General features: G+C 52.5%; 7 protein-coding genes across 9 annotated transcripts; 2 read left to right on the forward strand and 5 right to left on the reverse strand.

Annotated features, from left to right (window-relative positions):
- Window positions 1-3,187: 3,187 nt before the first annotated feature.
- On the forward strand, window positions 3,188-9,723 carry ALTATR162_LOCUS2250 (uncharacterized protein; the record flags this gene model as incomplete). The annotated part of the gene is made up of 2 exons (XM_043309852.1): window positions 3,188-9,622; window positions 9,679-9,723. The coding sequence occupies 2 exons, from the start codon at window positions 3,188-3,190 to the stop codon at window positions 9,721-9,723; spliced, it is 6,480 nt and encodes a 2,159-aa protein (XP_043165787.1).
- Window positions 9,724-13,485: 3,762 nt separating this feature from the next.
- ALTATR162_LOCUS2251 (uncharacterized protein) lies at window positions 13,486-14,321 on the forward strand (the record flags this gene model as incomplete). Its single annotated transcript, XM_043309853.1, has 6 exons — window positions 13,486-13,511; window positions 13,558-13,568; window positions 13,621-13,661; window positions 13,710-13,777; window positions 13,838-14,174; window positions 14,226-14,321. 6 exons carry the CDS (start codon window positions 13,486-13,488, stop codon window positions 14,319-14,321), a joined length of 579 nt encoding a protein of 192 aa, XP_043165788.1.
- Window positions 14,322-14,871: 550 nt separating this feature from the next.
- Window positions 14,872-16,606, reverse strand: ALTATR162_LOCUS2252 (uncharacterized protein; the record flags this gene model as incomplete). The annotated part of the gene is made up of 3 exons (XM_043309854.1): window positions 14,872-15,689; window positions 15,738-16,431; window positions 16,487-16,606. The coding sequence occupies 3 exons, from the start codon at window positions 16,604-16,606 to the stop codon at window positions 14,872-14,874; spliced, it is 1,632 nt and encodes a 543-aa protein (XP_043165789.1).
- A 1,053-nt stretch (window positions 16,607-17,659) lies between these two features.
- ALTATR162_LOCUS2253 (uncharacterized protein) lies at window positions 17,660-18,853 on the reverse strand (the record flags this gene model as incomplete). Of its 2 annotated transcripts, XM_043309856.1 has the most annotated exons (2): window positions 18,397-18,471; window positions 18,521-18,853. In XM_043309856.1, 2 exons carry the CDS (start codon window positions 18,851-18,853, stop codon window positions 18,397-18,399), a joined length of 408 nt encoding a protein of 135 aa, XP_043165791.1. The 2 variants fall into 2 exon arrangements, with proteins under 2 accessions (XP_043165790.1, XP_043165791.1); XM_043309855.1 differs by having other exon boundaries at window positions 17,660-18,853.
- A 288-nt stretch (window positions 18,854-19,141) lies between these two features.
- ALTATR162_LOCUS2254 (uncharacterized protein) lies at window positions 19,142-21,441 on the reverse strand (the record flags this gene model as incomplete). The annotated part of the gene is made up of 8 exons (XM_043309857.1): window positions 19,142-19,342; window positions 19,393-19,904; window positions 19,954-20,365; window positions 20,416-20,688; window positions 20,739-21,032; window positions 21,084-21,159; window positions 21,211-21,298; window positions 21,354-21,441. 8 exons carry the CDS (start codon window positions 21,439-21,441, stop codon window positions 19,142-19,144), a joined length of 1,944 nt encoding a protein of 647 aa, XP_043165792.1.
- A 367-nt stretch (window positions 21,442-21,808) lies between these two features.
- ALTATR162_LOCUS2255 (uncharacterized protein) lies at window positions 21,809-22,369 on the reverse strand (the record flags this gene model as incomplete). Its single annotated transcript, XM_043309858.1, has 3 exons — window positions 21,809-21,992; window positions 22,043-22,183; window positions 22,236-22,369. The coding sequence occupies 3 exons, from the start codon at window positions 22,367-22,369 to the stop codon at window positions 21,809-21,811; spliced, it is 459 nt and encodes a 152-aa protein (XP_043165793.1).
- A 442-nt stretch (window positions 22,370-22,811) lies between these two features.
- Window positions 22,812-23,281, reverse strand: ALTATR162_LOCUS2256 (uncharacterized protein; the record flags this gene model as incomplete). Of its 2 annotated transcripts, none has more annotated exons than XM_043309859.1 (5): window positions 22,812-22,836; window positions 22,884-22,972; window positions 23,030-23,100; window positions 23,151-23,188; window positions 23,241-23,281. In XM_043309859.1, the coding sequence occupies 5 exons, from the start codon at window positions 23,279-23,281 to the stop codon at window positions 22,812-22,814; spliced, it is 264 nt and encodes an 87-aa protein (XP_043165794.1). The 2 variants fall into 2 exon arrangements, with proteins under 2 accessions (XP_043165794.1, XP_043165795.1); XM_043309860.1 differs by having other exon boundaries at window positions 22,828-22,836; window positions 22,886-22,972.
- Between the last annotated feature and the right edge of the window lie 91 nt (window positions 23,282-23,372).

Below are 23,372 nucleotides of genomic sequence, written 5' to 3' on the forward strand. Positions count from 1 at the left end.
TTATCTCCCGTGTGCATCAAGAATAGTTCGGGACTTGTTGAGCTTGACGTGATGCCAGACGGTGCCCTGCACATTTGCCGTTACGCTAACACAACGTCCCGGACAGTTCCACCAACATTCGATCATAGATCTCCAAGCTAGTTGCAATGAATGGAGATGCCATTGCGTGAGTCGATTCAGTGAGCGGAAAGAGCGTAGACATCTCCAGTACTGAGTCGACCCCATACCCCTTGGCAATGCCTGTCAAGCAAGCGCCCGCATGCTGAAGAGTGGAGGCAGCTGGTGGTAGGGTTAAGCCAGATGCTGAGATCACTATGCACAGTGGACCGAGCATCTGACGGCTGTTGTATGCATTATGCATGCCGAAGTAATCGCGGCAGAGCACTTATCGGTCGAAACTAGTTTTACTGCGGAGGATGACATGTAAGATCGAGATGTCTCTGTCCCAACAACGTACCGCTACATGTATCCGGACAAGAACTTTGGTCGATGTGGGGCCGGCGCTATATCTGCAGCAAGTGTGGTGCATCTGTCGAGTGTACTAATGCCTGGAGCCAGCTGGCAGGTAGTTTGAAGACTCACGGGCGTCGACACATGCTCGCGTGCAAAGTGTTGAGAGAGCTGTCCGCCAAGTCAATTATCGTGCTAGTTACCGCTGGCGAATGTGCAACCACCAGTAATGGAGATGATATTGAACTGACGTGCGCGTTAGTGCAATGGATATCTCTGTTCAACACATGGTGGTAGACCATGGTAGACGGGGCTGCATACTTTGCCTCGTACCCCTATCTCAGTTTTGTTGGAATGGAACACGCAGTAATCTTCCGTTCCTGGCTGCCGCTATCAGTGCGGAAGATGAAAAGAAATACCAATGAAGAAAGCAGTGGGGGATGAGGTGGGTAGGCGCTCAAAAGGGAAAATGTCTTTTGTGTAAAAGGAAAATTGACCTGTGCGCCTGCAGTCACCCGATGTAGTAGTCTGCGACATAGTGCCAAACGAGATGGTAGAGCTTTTTTGGGAGACTCCAGAATAGAGAATGAAAGGTGAGTCGAGACGAACCATCTCAGGGCTTTCACGACGCGTGCAGGGCGTTTAAACTTTACGCCTCGCTGGCTACGCGATTCGCGACGCGACTACCCCACTCGCTGTTTGGGTGTTTCGTAGAGTAGCAAAACACAGCCCACACAACGAGTTTCTATTCTCAGCCTCAAACATGAAGTTTATCATGGCGGTATGGATTTGGCTGCTGTCAGTGACGACAAGGCGTGGTAGACCGTTAGCCAGGTGTGGCTGGTAGCTGATGACACGTGTGTTGGGCGGTGACCAGTGGCAGAAACACGTTGTCGATCGTTGACATATTTGCTTATTCGGTTCTCCGCTCTCCGTAATGAACGTCACCTCGTAATCACGAACACGCTCATCGTTAGCACGCCCAATTAACACTTCCGCTGTATCCCATTCGCGCCACGAATCCATCAACAGTACCTACACGGTCATAAATCGAGGCTACAAGGACCGTCAGGCCTTACACGATGCTCCTACGACGTCCGTCCGAGCTTGTAGTCCGTTCGTTTCAACCGCGACTCAATGCCAGGAGTTGCGCGGAAACAAGCGAGGACCGCCCGGATCTACCGCAGGATGTGCTCAAAGATACCCTAGCAACGTTTGGACTGGATACTCTTCTTACACGCTCGGAGTACCGCCTGTGGCGTCGGCAATGGAGACGCCGGAATATGTGCAAGCTGACTGTGGTACACGCAGGGTGGTGATCCTTCAGCCTTTAGCGATCTGATTCCGTACTGGGAGAGCGACTCACAGATACAACGAGCAGTTCGTCAACGGCGCTCTTGTTGTGGCTTGTGGCTTGCAAGCCTGGACCCCACCATGGTCAAACATCGATCTTTCTCCCAAAGAATGGTTTTTTTCTGTGTCTATTCGAAGAGTAACCTAAAACGGTCGACCCGATGAGTTGGCGCTCTGACGATCATTGAGAGATTATGCGAGTCCTAGATTTCGAGACGTAGGCTATGCTTCGTGCTAGCTCTTACCAGCAAGCACCTTTACGTAGTTAAGAGTCCGAGCGGGGTCTCCAGAAGCTTGATTGACGCCTGCAACGCTGTGCCACCACTTTACTTGGTACATGGTCGAGGGAATGCTGACTGAGGCTCGGCAGCTGTAATCCGCAGCCGTATCATCTTGACTCCTGGCTTATCAACCCTATGTCTAGACCCAGAGTATCGCTTAAGATACTTCGGTACGACATATGGTTGAACCGAAGATTACTTTAGCCACGAGGTCAAGGTTCGGATATACCACGAGAAACCTGGTCGGATTTCAAGCCCAACAATGGCATGGTGCCTGTAGTACTAAGCGTGGCCATCGACAGGGTTTACTGCGAACAGCTTCGACATATCGATTTGACCATCATCAATTCATCCTGACTGCATAGATCTAAGCCTGAACTCGCTTGGAAGATGCTGTAATTGATCGCAAAACACACGGACGCGATGTCTATCGACCCCGGCTTATGAGAGGGGATCCGACACACTAAGCCCGAATTTGAGACAGCGCCCTTACCATCCAGGTCCCCACGTCTCATGTTTGCTAACATCCGTAACGCATTGGCTCGATACCTCAGCCGCTGGTCTCCACGCCTAGTATGCGCCATCTATCAATAGGTATGGGAGCACTCGGCGACATAGCCGGCACCTGCACGCCATTAATCCTCGGAATCATGGCTGGACTATCCAGGACAGGAAGTGGTCCGGGACCCACTCTCGCTCTCACGTCAATATGTTTCTGCAGTACATCGTTCCGCAATACATGGGTTGTAACAGATCCGGGCGGTGCTTGTCATCGCGCGATCCACGCCCTGACCACCATCTTGATATCTTACGCCTATCATTGCCTCCTAGTCACATACATATAGGAGCAGCTCGAAACCCAAGAGTCTTCTCATCTCATCCATCCTCCTCCAGTTTCTTGGGCCACTACTCAGCCGCCAAGTACCATACTACCATACTGGATCAGACTTTCGTTCCTACTCGACTACCCTTGCCTTGCTTCAACTTCGAAGCCTACCCATCTCACTACCACCTATATCCTCAGTGAGGATCCTCTGCCCTAGACGGCATCGACTTTCTACATCTTTCCAATTTTATATTAATTCTTTTATACCCTTGCCATCATGAACGTCCTCATCTTCGGAGACCAAACCGCCGACCAGTACCCGCTCCTGCGGAAAGCTTGCACCTGGAAGAACAACTCCACCCTGACCACTTTCCTCGACAGAGTCAGCCAAGTTGTTCGTGAAGAGGTACAGAAGCTGCCACGAACTCAGCGAGACCAAATTCCCAACTTTCTGACAACATGGGACCTTATCGAAGCATACTATGCGAAGGGACTCAAGGTCACCCAGCTTGAGAGCTGTATGGTCACCATTGCGCAATTGGCGCATTACATTGGATACTACGCCGAGAACCCATCAGACTTGCAAAATGCCGCGAACACACGCGTGGTCGGTCTTTGCACTGGTCTGCTCGCTGGTTCAGTCGTCGCGTCCGCAAGATCGCTGAGCGAGCTTCTGCCGCTCGCCACTGAGGCTGTCCGCATTGCTTTCCGTACCGGCACCGTTGTCAGCGCTGCAAAGGAAGCATTGGAGCAAGCTTCTGCCACCAAGGAGGCCTGGTCCACCATCGTGACCAACATGACTGAGAAGGCCGCCAAGGATGCTATCGCCGCGTTCCACGAGGAGCAGCGAACACCGGTCTTGGCGCAAGCCTACATTAGCGCCGTTAGCACCATGGCTCTAACCATCAGCGGTCCGCCAGCCACCACCAAGCGTCTACTCCAGGGTGACGCATTCAAGGGCTGCGCCCGTGTAGCAATTCCCGTCTACGCTCCTTACCACGCTGCGCATCTCTACGCCGAGGCCGACATCGACCAAATTCTCGACAAAGATGCCATCAGGCATTTGCAACAATTCCGCCCGCTGTCATTGGTACACTCTGCTTCCACCGGAAAGTGCCATACTGCTACCAGCACATTGGACCTTATTCGTACCGCTCTGACCGAAATCCTTGTAGAGCCGGTTCGTTGGGACAATTTGCTTACAGAGGTTGTCTCTCAGGTTACTGCTACGTCTAGCCAAGACTGCTCGGTGTCTGCTATCGGCGTCACCACAATCACCAACAGCCTCGTTTCTGCGCTGAGGAACGGTGGACAGTCTTCGATCACAGCTCGCGATCACACTACCTGGGTGGCTGCTGAGCATGATAGCCGTGGCCGTACTCAGAATGACAAGATTGCCATTGTCGGCATGTCGGGCCGTTTCCCTGGAGCCGCCAACCCTGACGCCCTCTGGGACCTTCTCGAGAAGGGCTTGGACGTTCACCGTGAGGTGCCTGCCGACCGCTTCGACGCAAAGGCCCACTGCGACCCCACTGGAAAGGGCAAGAACAAGAGTCACACACCGTTTGGCTGCTTCATCGATGAGCCTGGTCTATTCGACCCTCGCTTCTTCAACATGTCTCCTCGTGAGGCTGCTCAGACTGATCCCATGGGTCGTCTTGCCTTGACCACCGCATACGAGGCGTTGGAGATGTCTGGATACGTGCCTAACCGCACTCCTTCGACCAAGCTTGAGCGCATCGGTACCTTCTACGGTCAAACTTCCGATGACTGGCGTGAGATCAACGCCGCTGAGAACATTGACACCTACTTCATCACTGGTGGTGTACGAGCCTTTGCGCCAGGTCGCATTAACTACTACTTCAAGTTCTCCGGTCCATCCTACAGCATCGACACTGCTTGCTCGTCTTCGCTCGCCGCTATTCAGCTGGCCTGCACTTCCCTATGGGCTGGTGACTGCGACACTGCTTGTGCCGGTGGATTGAATGTTCTTACCAACCCCGACATTTTCTCCGGTCTTAGCAAAGGTCAATTCTTGTCAAAGACTGGTAGCTGCAAGACGTACGACAACGATGCAGATGGTTACTGCCGTGGTGATGGTTGTGGTTCAGTCGTTCTCAAGCGTTACGAGGACGCCATTGCGGACAAGGACAACATCCTTGGGTGCATTCTGGGAGCCGCTACCAACCACAGTGCCGAAGCTGTCTCTATCACTCACCCGCACGCTGGAGCCCAAGAATACCTCTACAACAAGGTTCTCTCCAACGCCGGTGTAGATGCCCATGACATCAGCTACGTTGAGATGCACGGAACTGGTACTCAGGCTGGTGACGGTATCGAGATGACCTCTGTCACCAATGCCTTTGCCCCTCGCCACCGCCAGCGTCGTCCTGAACAGACCCTTCACCTGGGTGCTATCAAGGCCAACATTGGTCACGGAGAAGCTGCTTCAGGTATCAACTCCTTGGTCAAGGTCTTGATGATGATGAAGAAGAACGCTATCCCTGCCAATGTTGGTATCAAGGGCGTTATGAACAAGACGTTCCCTAAGGATCTCGGCCAGCGAAACGTTCACATCTCAACCACCCAGGTTCCATGGCCTCGCAACGGTGCTGAGAAGCGCAAGATCTTCCTGAACAACTTCTCCGCTGCCGGTGGTAATACGGCCGTCATCCTTGAGGATGCTCCTCTTCCGGAGGCACCTAAGGGTGTTGACCCGCGCACCATGCACATGGTGACAGTGAGCGCTAGGTCTATCTCCTCGCTCAAAAAGAACATCAACAACTTGATGCAGTTCCTTGATGACACCCCGGATGTTACTCTCCCTAGCTTGGCCTACACCACGACAGCTCGCCGCATTCAGCACAACTACCGCGTCGCATTCTGTGTGTCCGATATCTCCAAGGTCAAGGACGGTCTCCAGGCTCAGATCAAGGACACCTACAGCCCTCTGCCCATGGTCCCAACCAAGACGGCCTTCACCTTCACCGGTCAAGGCTCGCAGTACACAGGCCTCGGACAGAAGCTGTACGAAGACCTCGAGACCTTCAGGATCGACATCGACCAGCTTGACAAGCTCGCGCGCCTGCACGATCTGCCTTCTATCCTGCCCATCTTGACAGGTGCAGATGTCGCGACACTCTCCCCAGTCGTCGTTCAACTTGGCATGGCCTGCATCCAGGTTGCCCTTGCCCGCATGTGGGCCTCATGGGGCGTCAAGCCTGTGGCTGTCATCGGTCACAGCCTTGGTGAATATGCGGCCCTTCACGTTGCTGGTGTCATCTCCGCCAGCGACATGGTTCTCATGGTCGGCCGTCGTGCTCAGATCCTCGAGAAAGAGTGCACCGCCTACACCCACGGTATGCTCGCCGTCAAGGGCAGCGTTGATGCCATCAAGGCTGCCCTTGGCGACGAGATGACCGAGATCGCCTGCATCAACGGCCCCGAAGAGACTGTTCTTTGCGGCACTGTTGCCGTTGTTGACTCCACGAACGAAGCTCTCGCGTCCAAGGGCTTCAAGGCCACGAAGTTGAATGTGCCGTTCGCATTTCACTCTGCCCAGGTGGAGCCTATCCTTGAGAGCTTCAAGGCGGCGGCCGCATCTGTAACCTTCAACGCGCCCGTCATTCCAGTCATGTCGCCTCTTACCGGTGAGATCATCCGCGAGGCTGGCATCATCGGCCCCGACTACCTTGCTCGCCATGCCCGCGAGACAGTCAACTTCTGCACTGCTCTCACTACTGGTCAGGATAGCAAGCTCTTCGACGCTAAGACTGCTTGGCTCGAAGTTGGCGCCCATCCTGTTTGCAGTGGTATGGTCAAGTCTTCGCTCGGTGGATCTCCTGTCGCTGCAGGATCTCTCCGTCGCAACGAGGATCCATGGAAGACACTGTCCAACAGCATCACTACTCTCTACCTTGCTGGTGTCTACTTCGACTTCAACGAGTACCACAGGATGTTCAACGATGCCCATGAGATGTACACCCTTCCCACTTACGCTTTCGACTCCAAGAAGTACTGGCTCGACTACCACAACAACTGGACCCTTACCAAGGGCGAGGTTCTTGAGGCCCCTGCTCCTGTCAAGGCCATTGAAGCTGCGCCAGCTATGGAGGCTCCATCCAAGTTGTCCACCACATCTTGCCACAGGATCGTGCGCGAAGATCTTCAAGCCAACTCTGGTACTGTCGTCGTACAATCGGATCTCTCTGATCCCAAGCTGAAGGCCACCATCACTGGTCACCAGGTCAACGGCACTCCTCTTACGCCCTCGTCCCTGTATGCCGACCAGGCCATGACTGTCGCTGACTACCTCTACCAGCAGCTTCGTCCTGGTATGACCACTCCTGGACTGAACGTCTGCGCTATGGAGGTCACCAAGACTCTCATTCCACAGTATCCTCCTCCAGCCAGTGGTCAGCACTTGCAGATCGAGGGTAACGCGGATCTCGAGACTGATGAAGTCAAGATCACTTTCCGCACTGTCTCTGCTGATGGCGCCAACGTTCTCGCTGAGCACGCTGTCGGTATTGTCAAGTATGAAGACATCAACTCTTGGAAGGAGGAGTGGGGTCGCATTCAGTACATGGTGCAGGCTCAGATCAACAGCCTTGAGCAGAAGCTCCAAACTGGTGCAGCCCACAAGGTCCTTCGCGGCATGGCTTACAAGCTCTTCAAGGCTCTTGTCACGTACGCTGACAACTACCGCGGTATGGAGGAAGTCATCCTTGACGGTAAGGAGACTGAGGCCACCGCTCAAGTTCAGTTCCAGACTACCGCTGCCGATGGAGAGTTCTTGTGCTCACCTTACTGGATCGACTCGCTTGCCCATCTTTCCGGTTTCATCGTGAACGCTTCTGATCACCTCGACTCCGAGAACTCTGTCTACATCTCCCACGGCTGGGGATCCATCAAGATCGCCGGAAAGCTCTCACCCGAGAAGAAGTACCGCTCCTATGTTCGCATGCAGCCCGCTCCTGGCAACGTTTCTGTCGGTGACGTTTACATCATGGATGGCGCTGAGATCATTGGTATGGTCATGGGTCTCAAGTTCCAGAACATTCCTCGTCGCGCTCTCAACATCATGATGCCCCCTTCTGGCAAGGCTGTCGCTGCTCCCGCTAGTAAGGCTGTCGCTAAGCCTACCCCGAAGGCATCCCCTGCTGCCGCACCTGTCAAGACCAAGCCCGCCGCTGCCAAGCCGGTGGCTAAGCCTGTCAAGGCTGTGAAGGCCCCCAAGGTCGCTGCTCCTGCTGGCGTCACTTCCAAGGTCATGAAGATTATCGCCGAGGAGATTGACGTTGACATGTCTGAGCTTGTCGATCAGGCTGCTTTCGAGAACCTCGGCGTCGACTCCCTTCTGTCCCTGACCATCTCTGCCAGGTTCCGTGAGGACCTTGACATGGACATTCCTTCTACCCTCTTCACTGACTGCTCCACCGTTGGGGAGTTGAAGCAGCACTTCTCGCAGTATGACGGCGCCGTCGTTGTCGAGGATGACGCGTCCGAATCTTCCGATGATTCCTCTACTCCCTTTGAGGATGCCACCGACGAGAACGATGACACTCCGGCTAGCTCCACTGGCAGCGATGCTGACGAGGAAGAGATCAAGCCGTCCGCTATCCTTGCTGAGGGTGGCGCCAGCCTTGCTCGCAAGCTCGTCGCTGAGGAGATGGGTGTCGATGTTTCCGAGATCACTGACGACCTCGACCTTACTGATATCGGCATGGACTCCTTGATGAGTCTTACCATCCTCGGCTCTATGCGCGAGGCTACCGGTCGCGATCTCCCCGCTGATTTTCTCACCGTCAATGTCACTATCAAAGACATCGAGACTGCTCTTGATATGCGCCCCAAGCCCCAGCAGCAGACGAAGACTGCGAAGCCCGCTGCTAAGGTTTCGACCCAGTCCCCACAGCTCGCTGAGGTGAACAAGAAGCTCTCATCGCTGCCCGACGTCTCCCACCTTCCTCCTGCCACTTCTGTCCTCCTCCAGGGCAACCCAAAGGTCGCCACCAAGAAATTCTTCCTGGTTCCTGATGGGTCTGGTAGTGCGACCAGCTACATCTCCATCCCCAACATCTCTCCTGACATGGCTGTGTACGGACTTAATTGCCCGTTCATGAAGTGCCCTGAGAAGTGGAGTTGTGGTGTTGAGGGTGTCTCCCGCCTCTACCTCTCAGAGATCAAGCGCCGTCAGCCTCAGGGCCCATACCTCGTCGGCGGGTGGTCCGCTGGTGGTGTCATGGCCTACGAGGTAGCTCAGCAACTGGTCAACTCTGGCGAGAAGGTTGAGAACCTCGTCCTCATCGATGCTCCCTGCCCTGTTGCTCTTGACCCACTTCCCGCTCGTCTCCACATCTTTTTCGATCAGATAGGTCTTCTCGGTACCGGTAAGCCCGGTGGTACTCCTTCGTGGCTCCTGCCTCACTTCGCGTCCGCCATCCAAAACCTCAAGGACTACGACCCGAAGCCCATGGACCCCAAGATTGCGCCTCCTGTTCTTGCCATCTGGTGTACAGATGGTGTTTGCCCCAACCCTGAGGACCCCCGTCCCCCACCAGGTGAGGGAGAGGACCCAGCTCCTATGAAGTGGCTGCTCAACAATCGTACCGACTTCTCGGACAACGGTTGGGCACAGCTCCTCCCCAAGGAGAACTTCCAGTACGCGGTCATGGGCGGCAATCACTTCACTATGATGAAGGGCGAACACGTAAGTCACTCCACTTCCTCCAGCATTATCACAACAAGACACTAACATTCTCTCAGGGTGCCACACTAGGCAAGCTCATCCAGCAAGGTCTCAAGCTATAGGCTTCGACTCTTCTTCATCCATAGACTTTACACTCACTGCAAGTTGCATGCATCTCCTTTCTTCAAGTGTTGAATAACGAGATGTTGGCGTTGGGCTCTCGCTTATTGGTCTTCAGCATACATGTACTTTGGCGATGGCGAAGGCGTCATGGCTTGTTGGCGTTGGGGTTTTATCTTCCGTGGCTTCATTTGTCTTTCACGCACTCGATGCACCTTTTTCTCATGTTCACGCACGTTATGATTTATACTGTACTTAATGCTTGGTTTACCCAAAATGGCAAGGGTTTGTTCACAACAATTGGTCTTCATTGAATCGTGACTTTGCGCATCTAGCTTCAGCTACATTCTAACCCTACTCCAGCCAGATGCCAGTTTTGCCATACCGACCCTATGCAGCCTTGTTGCCGACGCCGTCTTCTCGTTTCCTCGTCTTCCATGTCTCCTCAGTGCCACGCCCATGGAAGCTAGGTAGGTATCATGCCTGCTTGCTCCACGATCACGCACAGGGCATGTACGCCGATGGCGCTATCATGCAAGCAAGTGCTCCGAGTAATGACATGTTGATTACATATATGAATGCGTGGGGGATCTCTTTGGAACATCCCAACAAATGCAGAGTCTGTAGGCCTCGACGTGAGGCTCTTGGGGTTGTCGGGTCGTGGAGCCGGAGATGGAGTGACGGGTTGTGCACTGATCAGTTTGAATGGCTGGTAACAATACCCAGTGCATATCCATGTATACGGGATCAAGAATTCATGTTTTGCCACACCTTTGGCATCTCTCTCCGTTGATAACGAAGGGGTGTTGTCTATTTACCCAGACGCCCCTATCGCGACCCCATGGCTGCAGGTACAACGAACCACCCGACTCACGGATAAATGCCTGCATGATCAAACCCCGTGTAACTCATCTCGATACGATACCCGTTGTCCCGTCGCCGGCACAATTGCTCATGCAAGATAAATTAAGCTTTGTATCGCACGATCCAGATGGTCCGGGTCCGCAGTGGAGGGTCTTCTTCCATGCGCTATGCAACTGCGGTCCGACGGGAACGTCGTTGCACGGTCGCAAACATGCCCTTCCGTCCCCGGAAGGTCACCCATCGTATAGCGGGCGTTGTTATAGTGCTTTTACTCATGGTAGGCTGGATATGAAGAAGTTCGGGACCGACGTGTTCATGGTCTGCATGGCCAGTCGGTGGTTCTGGTTGATGAGAGTATACTAGAAGTCTGGTACGTGGCGTCCCACATAAAGTGCGATGCAATTTGGGTTCGCAAAAGATGCTGAACTTGATGGTGCCGTGGTTGTTGTTCAGTGTTGTTTCGACACGGAACCAAAATCAGAAAGTCTGGACGTTGGCAAACCATAGTTCTATACTTTGAAAAGCACTATAGCGCTCAGCGATAACACATCTCGGATCGAGAATCCATCAAATTGGCACTCTTCTCTGTACCTCCGCGGTGCAAAATGGATTTCATTGAGTACATCTGTGCTTCGCAGATGGTGGCCAATGCATCATTCCCAATGGGCACAGCATGTCCACCCGTTTTCGGTTGAAGTTCTGCTGTGAAGACTCGATACTTCAGCCTGAGCAAAACATGTGTGTGTGCTCAGCATTCCCGAGACTGTTGCGCAGCACTGGAACCGCAAGCGATAGACAATCAGCTTGTAGAATCTTCACACGAATCTCCAAAATCTTTCAGCCTAACAGCAGCCAAGAGGTGTTCATAAATCCTCCTCGATCCACTGGACCCTTCTTCCTGTTTACGGATCCATCTAAAGGCCAAGCACTTGCTGTGTATGTTCACGTGACTGCGACGTCCTTATCGTATGTTAATCTATGCAGTCATACATACTGATCTCAGGCGTCGCACTGCATCCACTGCGCCCACTGCGCATTTCCGGAAACATGGTTTGCAGCGAAGTTGCCGGGCGCCTGCAACTCGCAGATCCCCAGGCAGCCCAGCCAAAACCCCGGAAGCGCTCAAAGTCGTTATCGCGACGCGGCAGATGTCAATGACGGGTTACATTACATACCACCCACCACGGGGCTGCCTGAGCGTTGTCACTGAGTCAAGGTTCATGTGGAAATTTGGCTGTCACATCGCTCCTGCAATCCTCAGCTAGCAAGCGAGCGCCCGCCACGTCATGCCATCATTGTGCTTTGCAGGGCGCCTCGCTCACCAGTTACTCAGCCATCTCACTGCAGATGCTATTTCCACCGGTACCAAAGACAGGAATGGAAGCTTGGAAGTCAAGAAACGCCCAGAGAAGGATTGCGCCGATCAATCCCAATTCGACCTGCAGGAGTCCCAAGAACCGGTCCGACAGCTACGTCGCCGTATACGCTGTGCGCTGTACGCTGAAGCATGACGATCATCACGTTGATCAATATCAATTTTCCTTCTTTTATGCAGAGTAGCTTTCCAGAAACGGACGATCGAACCATGTCTGCCGATCCATAATCACTTCTGGGATGTGATCCTGATGCATGAAGCATAAGTGCAATCCTCGGCCTTAACGAGACGAGACTAGATGTCATGTTGCGAAGCCCCAAAGATTACTAGGCTGTGAACCATATACGAAATTGATGCTAGTATGATCCGCATTCCTCCGTTCGTGTTCAAGTTGGAATATGAACAACTAAAGGTCTGCCAGTGTTCGTTGAGGCAATGGACCCAACTCGGAGGAACACGGTTTTGACCCTCCGAGTACGAGTGCGAAGTCCAGTGCGCTGGCAGGAAGGCTTGGTCGGCGAGGATACTCCAAGATGATATGCTCGGAGAATAGTGAGGAGGCCCGAACGTGCATCCTGCAAAGCCGCAAGCAGCTATGCCTGAAGCGCACTCAACAGTGGCGGCTGCAACCGCTGATTGCAGCCTCGAGCATGATACGGCTCATATTTTCTTTACGATGATTAAGTTTGTGGCTTGTATCGATACAGTGGGCTGATAGCCCGACGTGTAGTTGGCGGTCCGGGGAATGATTGGTTCGGTTCTTGCCTGGCTGAGCTATTCACAGCCATGGGCGCCTGCATCTTACCTTATGTTAGCCTCGCAGTAGTTTTCGATAGTTCTCGATGGGAAGACCAGGGCTGCAGATTGCCGTCACCATAGGGCGGAAAGCATGGCCGCCGACCGTTGTGCTAGGCTTTTCGCTGTCCGTATATGCGATATATGCAGGGTTTGCCAGTGGTCGGAGTACGTACCACATGGGTCCAGCCACAGATGTGGCAGTTACTTTGATTTTGAATGAACTGGAGGCAATCCGAGCTGCCGTGTTAAATGTACAACAGCCTCATTATCGTGTCGGCTAGCTAGCGGGTCGGGGGATCCGTGTCATCCCATCGAATCCCAGCAGAACGGAGTCCTTTCGTAATCCTGATGCTGATGATATTGAGGTACTTCCCGCGTAGCGTTCAGTAGTGTACCAGGTATACAGCAGGGTCATGGCATGCAAGATGCTGGGTGGTGAGATCATATATTATTAGCTAGATCGGCTGCTATCTCGGCCAAAACGGGTACGGCAGCCATTCCTGTTGGTTTGTTTGTATAAGCGAGCTAGCTGGGCCGGGCGGCAGAGCGGAGGACAGTGAAGGCTGGGGTGGGGCGGGGGAGGTTGAAAGTCTTGAGGGGTGGAGGATGCGGGATGATGGTGCTGCTCTGCCAAGAACGGACATTGCGGGGCATTTTCTCCGAGACGCGAAACCTTGGACGAACGCGAACAACGCGAACGACGTCGGAACACACAAGTCTAATCACAATGGCTGAAGTAGCCAAAGGCGGGAGGTGCGTATTGTAACCATTCTCACGAACAAAACTAACATTGCGACAGCGGTCCCGAGAGTACATGCCCCAACACAATCAGAGTCCAGACATATCTCTGACATTGTTCCAGCGAATCCTCGCGGTATACCCGTTGCGCCCTTTATAGATCGGGTTCGAAGTCCTTTAGTCAGCTTTGAAGATCACAACTAATGTCAACAGGTAGAAGACTATGTCACCGACCGGGCAGATGTCGAGAAGACCATCAACAACTTCAAAGAGATGATCTCGTATGCGCTATCCACTCAAGCACACTCATAAGAAACTCAGCATCTAACGTGCCTTCTCAGCAAGTACCAATTCATGCAGCAAAACACCCAACGGCGAGCAGCAGGTCTTAGGGATAAGATCCCTGACATCCAAAAGACATTGGAGACAGTGCGGTTCCTCAAGTCGCGGAAAGATGACGCAGAGCCCCTCGAAACGACCTTCGAACTGAACGATACCCTCTATGCCAAAGCTGAAGTTCCTCCCACCAATGAAGTCTACCTCTGGCTCGGCGCCAACGTAATGCTCGCATACCCCATACCCGAAGCCGAGGAACTGCTGCAATCGAAGCTGTCAACTGCGAAACAAAGTCTAGGTACATGCGAGGAGGATTTGGACTTCCTGCGTGAGCAGATCACGGTACGTATACTCCAAACTGTGGGGTAAGGTGTATGACTGACAAGGCCACAGACACTCGAAGTCGCTTTCGCACGGGTTTATAACTGGGACGTCGCACAACGGAGGAAGGAGAGGGAAGGAGGGGAGGCGATAGAGCAAAAGAAGTGAACTTCTTCGGATAAACAAGGGTCAGGACAACTATCTCCTTTTGGCAGAGAAAGATGGCCCACGTAACTGATCGGCACGCGAGGCAAGATACAAAAGCCAAAATCATATGGCAATGACGATAATGAGAACGTCCACGAACACTGAACTGGCTTCAAATAAGTTCGCAATCACTATGTCAACAACTGATATTCGCTATATATGATGGTGGACAGTTCATCACCAAGACGACGCAGCACTTTGAAGGCTTACACAAACAATGCGATACTGCGGAGAAGGTCAAGAGATACGAGCTATGACCTAGAACAGCAGATACCACATGAGGCGCATGAGATGGAGAGCGACCACAAAAAACAAGCTAGAGAGTTGCATAAAGACGAGGTATAGTCCTCACCAATCAATTTTATATACAACTGATAAACGTACTCAGAGATGCGAAAGAAAAGGCATCAAGCCCTGTCTAACAGTCCTATTAACAGCCACTTTTTCTTCCATATATGTAAACGCACACGACCCATCACTATGCACATTACCACCTATCTATCCACCAACCTTAGACAACAATCTTAGTACCAGCCTCCGCGGTCTCAGTGCCGTTGTTGATAGGTGCCATGTCCTTGCCAGTCTGCTCCTTGACATACTCGCTCATCATCTTGGTAATGGCAACCTGGCCACCCCATGTAACGGCGTTGACCATGGTGTCAATCTCCTTCATGGTCATGATGACAGCACCTTGAGGTGCCTTGTCGAGGCCGTACTTGTCCTTGCCAGAGTCCTTGTTCTCCTGACGGCGCTCGGGTTTGGCGGGCTCGGTGCTGTTGGCGGTGGAGCCTTCCATGGTAGGCTTCTTCTTCTCACCCTCAGCTGCGCTGGCGCTGGATGCGGGAGCTTCTGCGGCGGGTGTCAAGCTGGATTGGGTAGCGGGCTCGGCAGCAGTGGGTGTCTGTCCCTCTCCAGCGGCAGGTTGAGCAGGTTGAGCGGGTTGAGCGGCTTGTGCAGGTTGCGCGCCGCCCATGACCTGCATAGTGAGGATGTATTCTCCATCAATCTGGCGGATGGGAACAGCGATGCGCATGTTGGCCTGGTCGAGAACGGCATTAGCCTGAACGGGGGTGAAGGTAGGTGCAAGAAGGAGCTGAGCCGCAACGGGGTTGTTGCCGTTGGTGGGTGTGCCCTGCTGTTGGCCCTGCTGGATCTGGCGTCTGAACTCGCCACGGCTGAGACCACGACGCTGGGTGGCGGCTCCACCAAGGTTTCCTGTTGCGCCTCCGGGGTTTTGGAGAACACCGCGCTGAGCAACGGCGATAGCGACTTGGCCGGTAGGGGGAACACCCATGGCCTGCATCATCTTCTGGATACGGATAGCGTTGACTGAATGGCTGTTAGCTTTGTATTGGAGTGAATAGACAAGTGACATACTGGGCATCTGGACAACGGTGACTTGCTGGTTTAGATTAGGGGTGACAGCAGCCAGGTTGGTGACGACCGAGTAGCGGTAGTCGTTGACTGGGGCCTGGCCCTGGAGAGCGGCCAACATGCTTGAATCGATACCATCCTTGACATCGACGTTCATGGTCATGGGCTGGGTAGCGCGGGTAGACATTCTGAAGCCATCCTGGAACTCGTTCTCTTGCAGACCGGTACCCTGGATAGCGACGGATGTGCTGCCATCACTGCCGAAAGGAGTAACTAGAGTGTTGGTCTCGACAGTCTGACGACCAACAACCATGTACTCGCCGTCCATCTGGGTGCGCTTAACCATGCGGACCGTCATATCAGTGGTGTTGACACTCCTCATAGTTTCCTGAATCATCCAGGATTGACGGTCAGGCGACAGCATAGCCACGTATGTGTTATCCGGTTGCACCGCAACGCCCTGCAAGTTCTGCATCGTCATAGCCATCTCGATCTGGCCACCAACTAGATCCGTAGCACCATTTGTGCTAATGATCATTGATTGCGGCGAGACAGCGACAAAGGGCTGACCAGTCGTTCCCGTAACCTGGTTTGCGGGGATGGAAGGTGTTTGTTGATTAACGATTATTTGCTGTTGTTTCTGGGAGAACGTCTCGACTTTTGAACGGTCGGGGAATTGGAAAGAGTTGAGTTGCATCTACATCCGTTAGTGTGGTGTTGAGGAAACTATCTGCATATTTGAGTTTACTTACATCGCCATTGACATTAAGAACTTGGTTGAATGACACCTGTTGTGTGTTTGCATTTTGAGCGAACACCTGTGTACAGCTCAAAAGCAGGAGAACAAGCGAGGAGACAGTACCAGACGTCATATTTGCACTAATAAAAAAGCCGCCTGGGCTCTGAACAAGTATTAAGTAAGAAGAAGAGAAGGAGAAATTACTAAAGGAAGAGCGAGAGAACGGCGGAGCAACTGACCAGACTTGCTGCGGCAGAGAGGTACTCGAACAACAAATCGTGGCACAGTGGCTTAATATGAAGACTCTTGGTCTCGTACCATGACTTCGATTTCTGGCCCGGCGAGTCCTGATCCGGTCCATGGGTTTCGAGTCGTGCTCCAGGACTTGATGGCGAGATATTCCGGAGCGCAGAGTTCCATAGCATTCAGGCATACTCGACCCCTTCCGATTTAAGAGGCCCACATAAATCCTACTATAGCTTCCTTGATTCGTTGGTACCACCTGACGAGACCGTTGTCCTTACAGGTATGGTGTCGGCCAAGACATTGCTTGAGTGACGGTGATGCTTCTTTGCGAATTCGGTTTCAAACGTCAGGCAGAACGTTTGGTTTGTGCATCTGGGACGGATTTGCCGGAAAGCTTAGCCCTAGTGACCTACGAGACACACCGACGCATGGCGAGACTGCTCTGTAAATGGCCGGATAGTCTGACTATTTCGAACGTTTGTATTTATGGAACAACCTGTGGGAATCATAAGATGTCTGATTCGTACGGAGAGCTTCGCGTTAGTCAAAGACCTGTTGTTTCTGACTTCCTTTCGGAGTGCAACCTGCAGCCGTACATGTAATTGCCTCACCATTGTTATTAGTTGACATGTCGAGATCAGCAGTAGAAGCTCATCTGTAAGATAGCGGCAACGATATGAATGTTTGCCCCTCAAAGTCTATCGGTCGCGCTTTGCATAGTCAAACGACGATGTTTAGAGTGGTGTTTCGCGAATGCAGTTTGTCGCACGAACCCGATCGCCTTCGGCTACTTAGCTCACACTAGCCTCAAAACGGACAGATTCATGATCCTTGGTCGACACCTGGGTTGCTCAGGCAGATGCAATAGGTTCAGTCAATCTAATAGAAGTTTCCAGAATGTGAACAAGCTTTCTCATTGCTACGAAAGCTATGAAAATGATCACTGATAGCCTCGCCCGCTTGGTGCCTTTACACTGCCACTCGAAAAAGTCGCCTTGTACTTGCCGTCCATCGCCTTGGATCTCTGCTTGCTTCCTATCCCCGTCCGATCGGTTGTGGGTTGTGCCGCCATGAAGCTGTCGAACTCATCATCATCTGCATCACCTTCTGCAGGCTCGCTGTCGTCCTCCTGGTCCGCCTTAGCATTTTCTGGCGCAGGTTCAGTTCGGGGTATACGTTCGGGTGTCTTCTTCTCGTTTTCGTCGTCGTCATTTTCTTCATCTTTTGGTGTAGGGTTGGTGAAGGGTTTCGATGCCAGGACGCGACGCCTTAACTCTGCCATCTCCTCTTCATCGTCTGAAGATTCCGGGATATTGTAGGGGTTTCGCGGGTCAATCTCATCTTCCTCCCCGTCTTCCTCATCACCCTCGTCCTCATCATCATCGTCGTCTGATTCATCGATGACCCTGCGGTTCATGTTTCCACCAGCCCACACATCCTCCTCAACGCCATCCTCTTTCTCTTCTCGGCTCGTGTTATATTCGCGCTCTATCTTCTCCAGCCATACTTCCTCGGCCTTCTTGATTTGCTCCTCATTCTCGCACGCCATGTAACGCTTGAGCAGCGCGGCGTTGATGTCCAAGAACGCCTGACCATAAGAGAAGGTCGACAGAATCGACTCGGCCCACTCAGGATGTCCGGTAATATAGTAACATGCTGCAAGAGCTTCGACGCAGTTTAATCGCCACGGTCGACCGTAATTCGTTGGGTTTGCGGCGACAAGGTACGGAAGTAGGCGTTCGCACTTGCCACCTATTCTGCCGAATGGAACTTCGTCTATTCTTTTCCAGCTGGCTTCCACGACTGCGGCGCCATATTGTTCCATCAAATCTTTGTCTTCGCGGCTTAGTATCTTCTTCGCCTTCGGGCTAACCACGACGCCTGCAAACTTCTGTCCGACATGAAGCTCGCGCATCATGCCCAGGCGCATGAGTCTCTTTCCAGAGCAGCGCTTGGCGTCGCAGTGTCCAAGGTCCCAGCATGCAGCTTTGAATTCCGGCTTCGCAGGTCTTGAGATGGCGCCATCGTTCTCCTCATCTGCGTCCGATGCGCGGCGGGGGCGGGGAGGAGCGCGTGCTTTCGCGGGGTTTCTGAACTTGTTATTGCCCTTGAAGTCTTTCTTGTGGCGAACCATGTCGAATGATTTTTCTGTATAGAGAGAAGGTGATTTGCTGGTCCTGAGTTGTGAGTGAGTCGCAGAGGGAGGGGCAAGATTGTGGAATAACATTTGAACTTCGTAATCGATAAGGCACGCTAGTCCGATGACGTTGCGCTTTCTACTATGACCGAATGGCGAGTCGCGTCAAACAGTGCGTGGCTGAACAAACAAGCATTTGCGAGAGCGATTCATCTTTTAGGGTGCGGAGAATGCTTGAAAAGTCTTCTTTACAAGTCGATGACCCTGGCTTTCGTGTTGCGAAGGCTATGAAACACCGAGGCTCGGAATCTCACCCATCTCGTTTTTCTGCTGTCCACCAAGAGAGTATGTAGCCTTCCACCTCATCTTGACACTGTTCCCTGACCCCCTTTGTACATTATTTACGCGGATGTTCTGGGTAATGCCGAACTTCTGGTTTGGTCCGAGATTAACACCGGACTGTGGTTCCAATTGCAGTTGTGCGCCCTGGTGGTTGTTAGATAATGACATCGAAACCATTACTTCAGAATGCTTACTTTCGATGCAGCCACCTGCAATGTTAGACCGGAGATTGGCAGTGGTGTATTGTTTGATACTCGGGATTGAATCAGCAGGGTGGTGTCCGATTCTCTCGAGATATTGAAAAGAACGTTGACGCTAGTATTAGTGACAGTTATCTCCTTGGAAGTATCTGGCACAGCTGAGGCAAAGTTCCATTCGTCGTCATCATCAGCAGCGCTACTTTGTGTCAAGTTGGTTGTCGGTGCGGGCATACCGCCACCCAGCAGATCGACGGCACCAGATGCGGCTGGTGCTGGCTTGACTGACTGTTGGTATTGGAAAGGCGAGCCTTGTCGCGGTGTGGATGTGAGAGCAGCGAAAGGATCGGGTGTGCGAGCTGGCTGTGTTGGAGGTGGTGAAAAGGTAGACGGAGTAGGTGACGTGATTTGGGGTTGTGTCGACTTCGGCCCTGCTGTGAAAAGATCGGTGATGGCCTGGTTGGATGCCTTCTGCGACTGTGGCACTGCCATTCCAGACATGCCCAAGACTAAAAAAGGTCAGTTGATGAATGCTGGTTGCGGCGGCAAGCAACTCACCTGAGCCATTTGAACCTCCCAAGGATATGCTGCCTGACTGTCCGTAGGTGTCTCCACTCAACGACAAACCTAAGAGGTCGTCTTCGAGAGCATTTCCTGCAGGCGCTGGCTGTTGAGGGGCCTGTGACGACTCTGCTGTTTGAGTCGTTGGTTCTGGATCTCCAAAATCGATCAAGTTCAACGTGTTATTGGGACCCTGTGACACACCGGCACCGCTACGACCAAGCGTGCCTTGAGGTATGTTATTCGCGGCCTCGATGTCGCCCTTCTTGAAGAGCTTGTATCTCTCTATTGTCCGGTGTATGCTGTCGTTGATCTCGAAGAGCTTCGCTACGGCTTCGTGATCTTCGGAATCCTCTTCGCACATTTTCTGGATCTTTGGCTGCGCGCTCTGGAGGGCGTTCGCAAGTTCCTAGGGTCCAATTAGCCGATGCTACCATCTTGATGCACCGTTTGGCATACCTCAAAGACATCGCCCTCTTTGATTTGATCGCCCGGCTTGTAGCCCTGCAACATCTCCTCAAGTATCTTTGCCTTTTGCTGTATTCTTCCAACTTCTTCAGCAGCCTTCGCACGCCAATCGGTCTTGTTTCTGGTATCGTATCCGGCCATGACTTTCATGAGCTTGTTCGCTTCTTGCAGGTCCGCAGGTCCACCACGACGAATCAACTCCTGGAGTTTCGCGGATTGTGCCTCTCGCTCCTCTTCGGCCATTTCTTCTGCTGATCGGAGATTCTGCACCATGTCAGCAGTACACCTCAACCGTCAGAACACCATATACATACATCGCTGGGGTTTAGGACCGCTGCATCTTCCTTGCGTACTTCGGGAAAGATGTAACCCTTGTAACTTAGCAGCCTGTGCATGTCCCTTATGAACCCTAGATCGTCCTTGTACCGTGATGTCTGACATATCGTTTGTCGCCATTCTTCTATCAGCTCGAGAATCTTATTTTGCACACGCGTCGAATGTACAGGCGGGCGTTCGGGGAATCGGCGGACAAGCTCATTAAGGAACTCCTTTGTGCTTATCTGCAGGTGGAATGGGTACCCGCAATTCTTGACGCAGATGTCCAGGAGCTGTCTGATGGTGAGCTATACGAAGGATAGGGCGGGGCAGTATGGGCGTACATTAAGCGCGAGGAGGGCAACGTTCTGATTGCGGTGGTTGACATAGTGCACGATGGTAACAGCTGCCTCTCGAGGCCTGAGACATAGTTAGCCTCTTATGTATAGCGGAAAAGTGGCATGATCGTACGCTGAGCCTTTCTTGCTATTGATCAAGTCGGAGATCTCGAGATTCAAGGCCAGGTTAGGCTCGAAGTTTTGCGGATCGCAAGCTTGTACTGTTTTACACTGTATCAGTTCTGGTTCGCAACCGAAGAATGCGGTTGTGCATACGTATGTAGCGCTGCAATGGTGAACTGGGTGCCTCCCCGAATGCGCCGTACCGATCCCGGGCGGCCATGCGCGCAGACGCTGCCTCCATTGCGCCGCCGGAGAATTTGGATATCGAGACTCTAGAATGGGGGAGGTGAGAGATTCCAAGGCCCGGGAGGGTAGAAACGGGTTTGTCGAAGCTGGTTGTATGAATAACGTGGGTTCTACGAATTGGTGGGGATTGGGGTTCGCGGCAGCTGTCCACCTACTTCGTATGCCTTGGCGCCACAGCTGCTACGTAATGCGCCTCATTTCACATGTAACTTCGGAACGCGACCTCTGCTTGTGTACGCACATGCATGGTTCAAGGGTGTTTACTGTAGGTGAATTTTGGTTCGCAGTAACTATTCATCTGTCTATATGGAACCCTTTTGCTAAACTCACTGCCGGCTATCTTGCACCATGGACGTCTTTTTTCAAATCATCCAGAAATCTGTGATCAGGTACGTCGCATATCCAGCAAGACCTGCAAGCACAGCCTGAGTGCCGTAGTAGCCAACAATCCTTCCAGGGCCGGTAGATCCCTTGATCATCAAACCAAGTTCGGCGTGACTGACACGGAAGGCAAGAAGAGCACCAAGCGCGTAATTGATATAGGTTCTGATGCAGCATATTAGACGCGTTATCTTGTCTCAGCCTAGCAAACTTACCTGTTGGCTCCGTTGAGCTCAGCGAGGAGTGCCACTCCCAGAACTAATGGCACGTTCTCGGCAAAGTTCAATTGCGCACGCGTAGCTACGTAGAGGGGGTCTGTGGTGCCTTGCGAGTTGTCCGACTTGTCACCCATGAAGCTATTGTCAGTGTTAGTGAACTGCTGTTGATTGACGCATACGATTTTCCTACGTCTTTGAAGTGATGCGGTGGTAAGCAATGCGGTTCTGGAGGAAAATGTAGTATGCCGCAAAGGGGAAAGCCCAGGTAGCAGTCGCAGGAGCGAGGAGCGGCATTGGAACGCCGAGACCAACTTTGGTAGCCATGCTTGATTCAGGAACGGAGAGGTAGTTGACCATCGAATTGAGGAAGTGGAGGAGAGACTTTATAAACTTGTGGGGACCTTCTAAGTGGACTTGGTGGAGAGAGGATGGGATAGATTTCCGAAATACATGGATCCCGGACTACGTCGACGTCATCTAGGGGTCTAGCGCAGGTGTATGCAGCGGCCCGACCAACATTCTTGGTGCGCCGTTGAACGGGTAAACCTCAAGAACGTTCGGGAATATATTTTACATGTTCAAAGTACATAGTGCTGGTGACAACGGTCGTGTCTTCGAATGGCGTGATGTCGAGGCCAACGCCAAGTTCTGTAAATTCAATCAGTTTTTGTCATTATGCATTTTCCCATTGCATTGAGCGAAAAGATGTTGGAACTCACTTGATGGAATTATTGAGTGTAGACACGTCTGTGGTTCTACAGGGTAATTATATGCCTCGCAGTTCATCGGTTCTGTATGCAATTAGTCTCAGTCCCATCGCATGAGAAACATCACACACACAGGCTTCATGTGCTCAGCATCGTTTTCTTTGTTATCGTCGCGTACTTCCTTCAGCATCTTATCGATGCCTCGCTCGTTCAAAGCTCTCTGTCCACCAGATTAGCTGGGTTCATGGGCAGGTATCGTCTATGTAGCGTGACTGACCGAAAGACACTTCTCATACTGCTCAAATATTGGCTTGCACTCATCGGTTGTAGCAGTGCCTCGCAGAAACTCTAGACATTGTCAGAAATCGTAGATGGTTAGGCGGTGCACTATTGCCTACTCTCGCTGTACCACTTGAGGAAGCAGTTGTCGTAGCGTCTGGGATGCATCAGCTAGTTGCACCAGTAGTACCAAGAACATTCGCGCTCACTCCTTGACTTCGTTGCATTCGGGTGCTAATGAGGCCGACATGTTGGTGAAGAGTTGATTGAGCAATGGCCCTGATCAGCATGACGGAGGCGGCGGGTGAAGGTCGCGCGGCGCGGCTATCGATAGGGAAGCG

This window comes from Alternaria atra (genome assembly GCF_907166805.1).
Source record: "Alternaria atra isolate CS162 genome assembly, contig: 21, whole genome shotgun sequence".
NCBI lineage: Eukaryota > Fungi > Ascomycota > Dothideomycetes > Pleosporales > Pleosporaceae > Alternaria > Alternaria atra.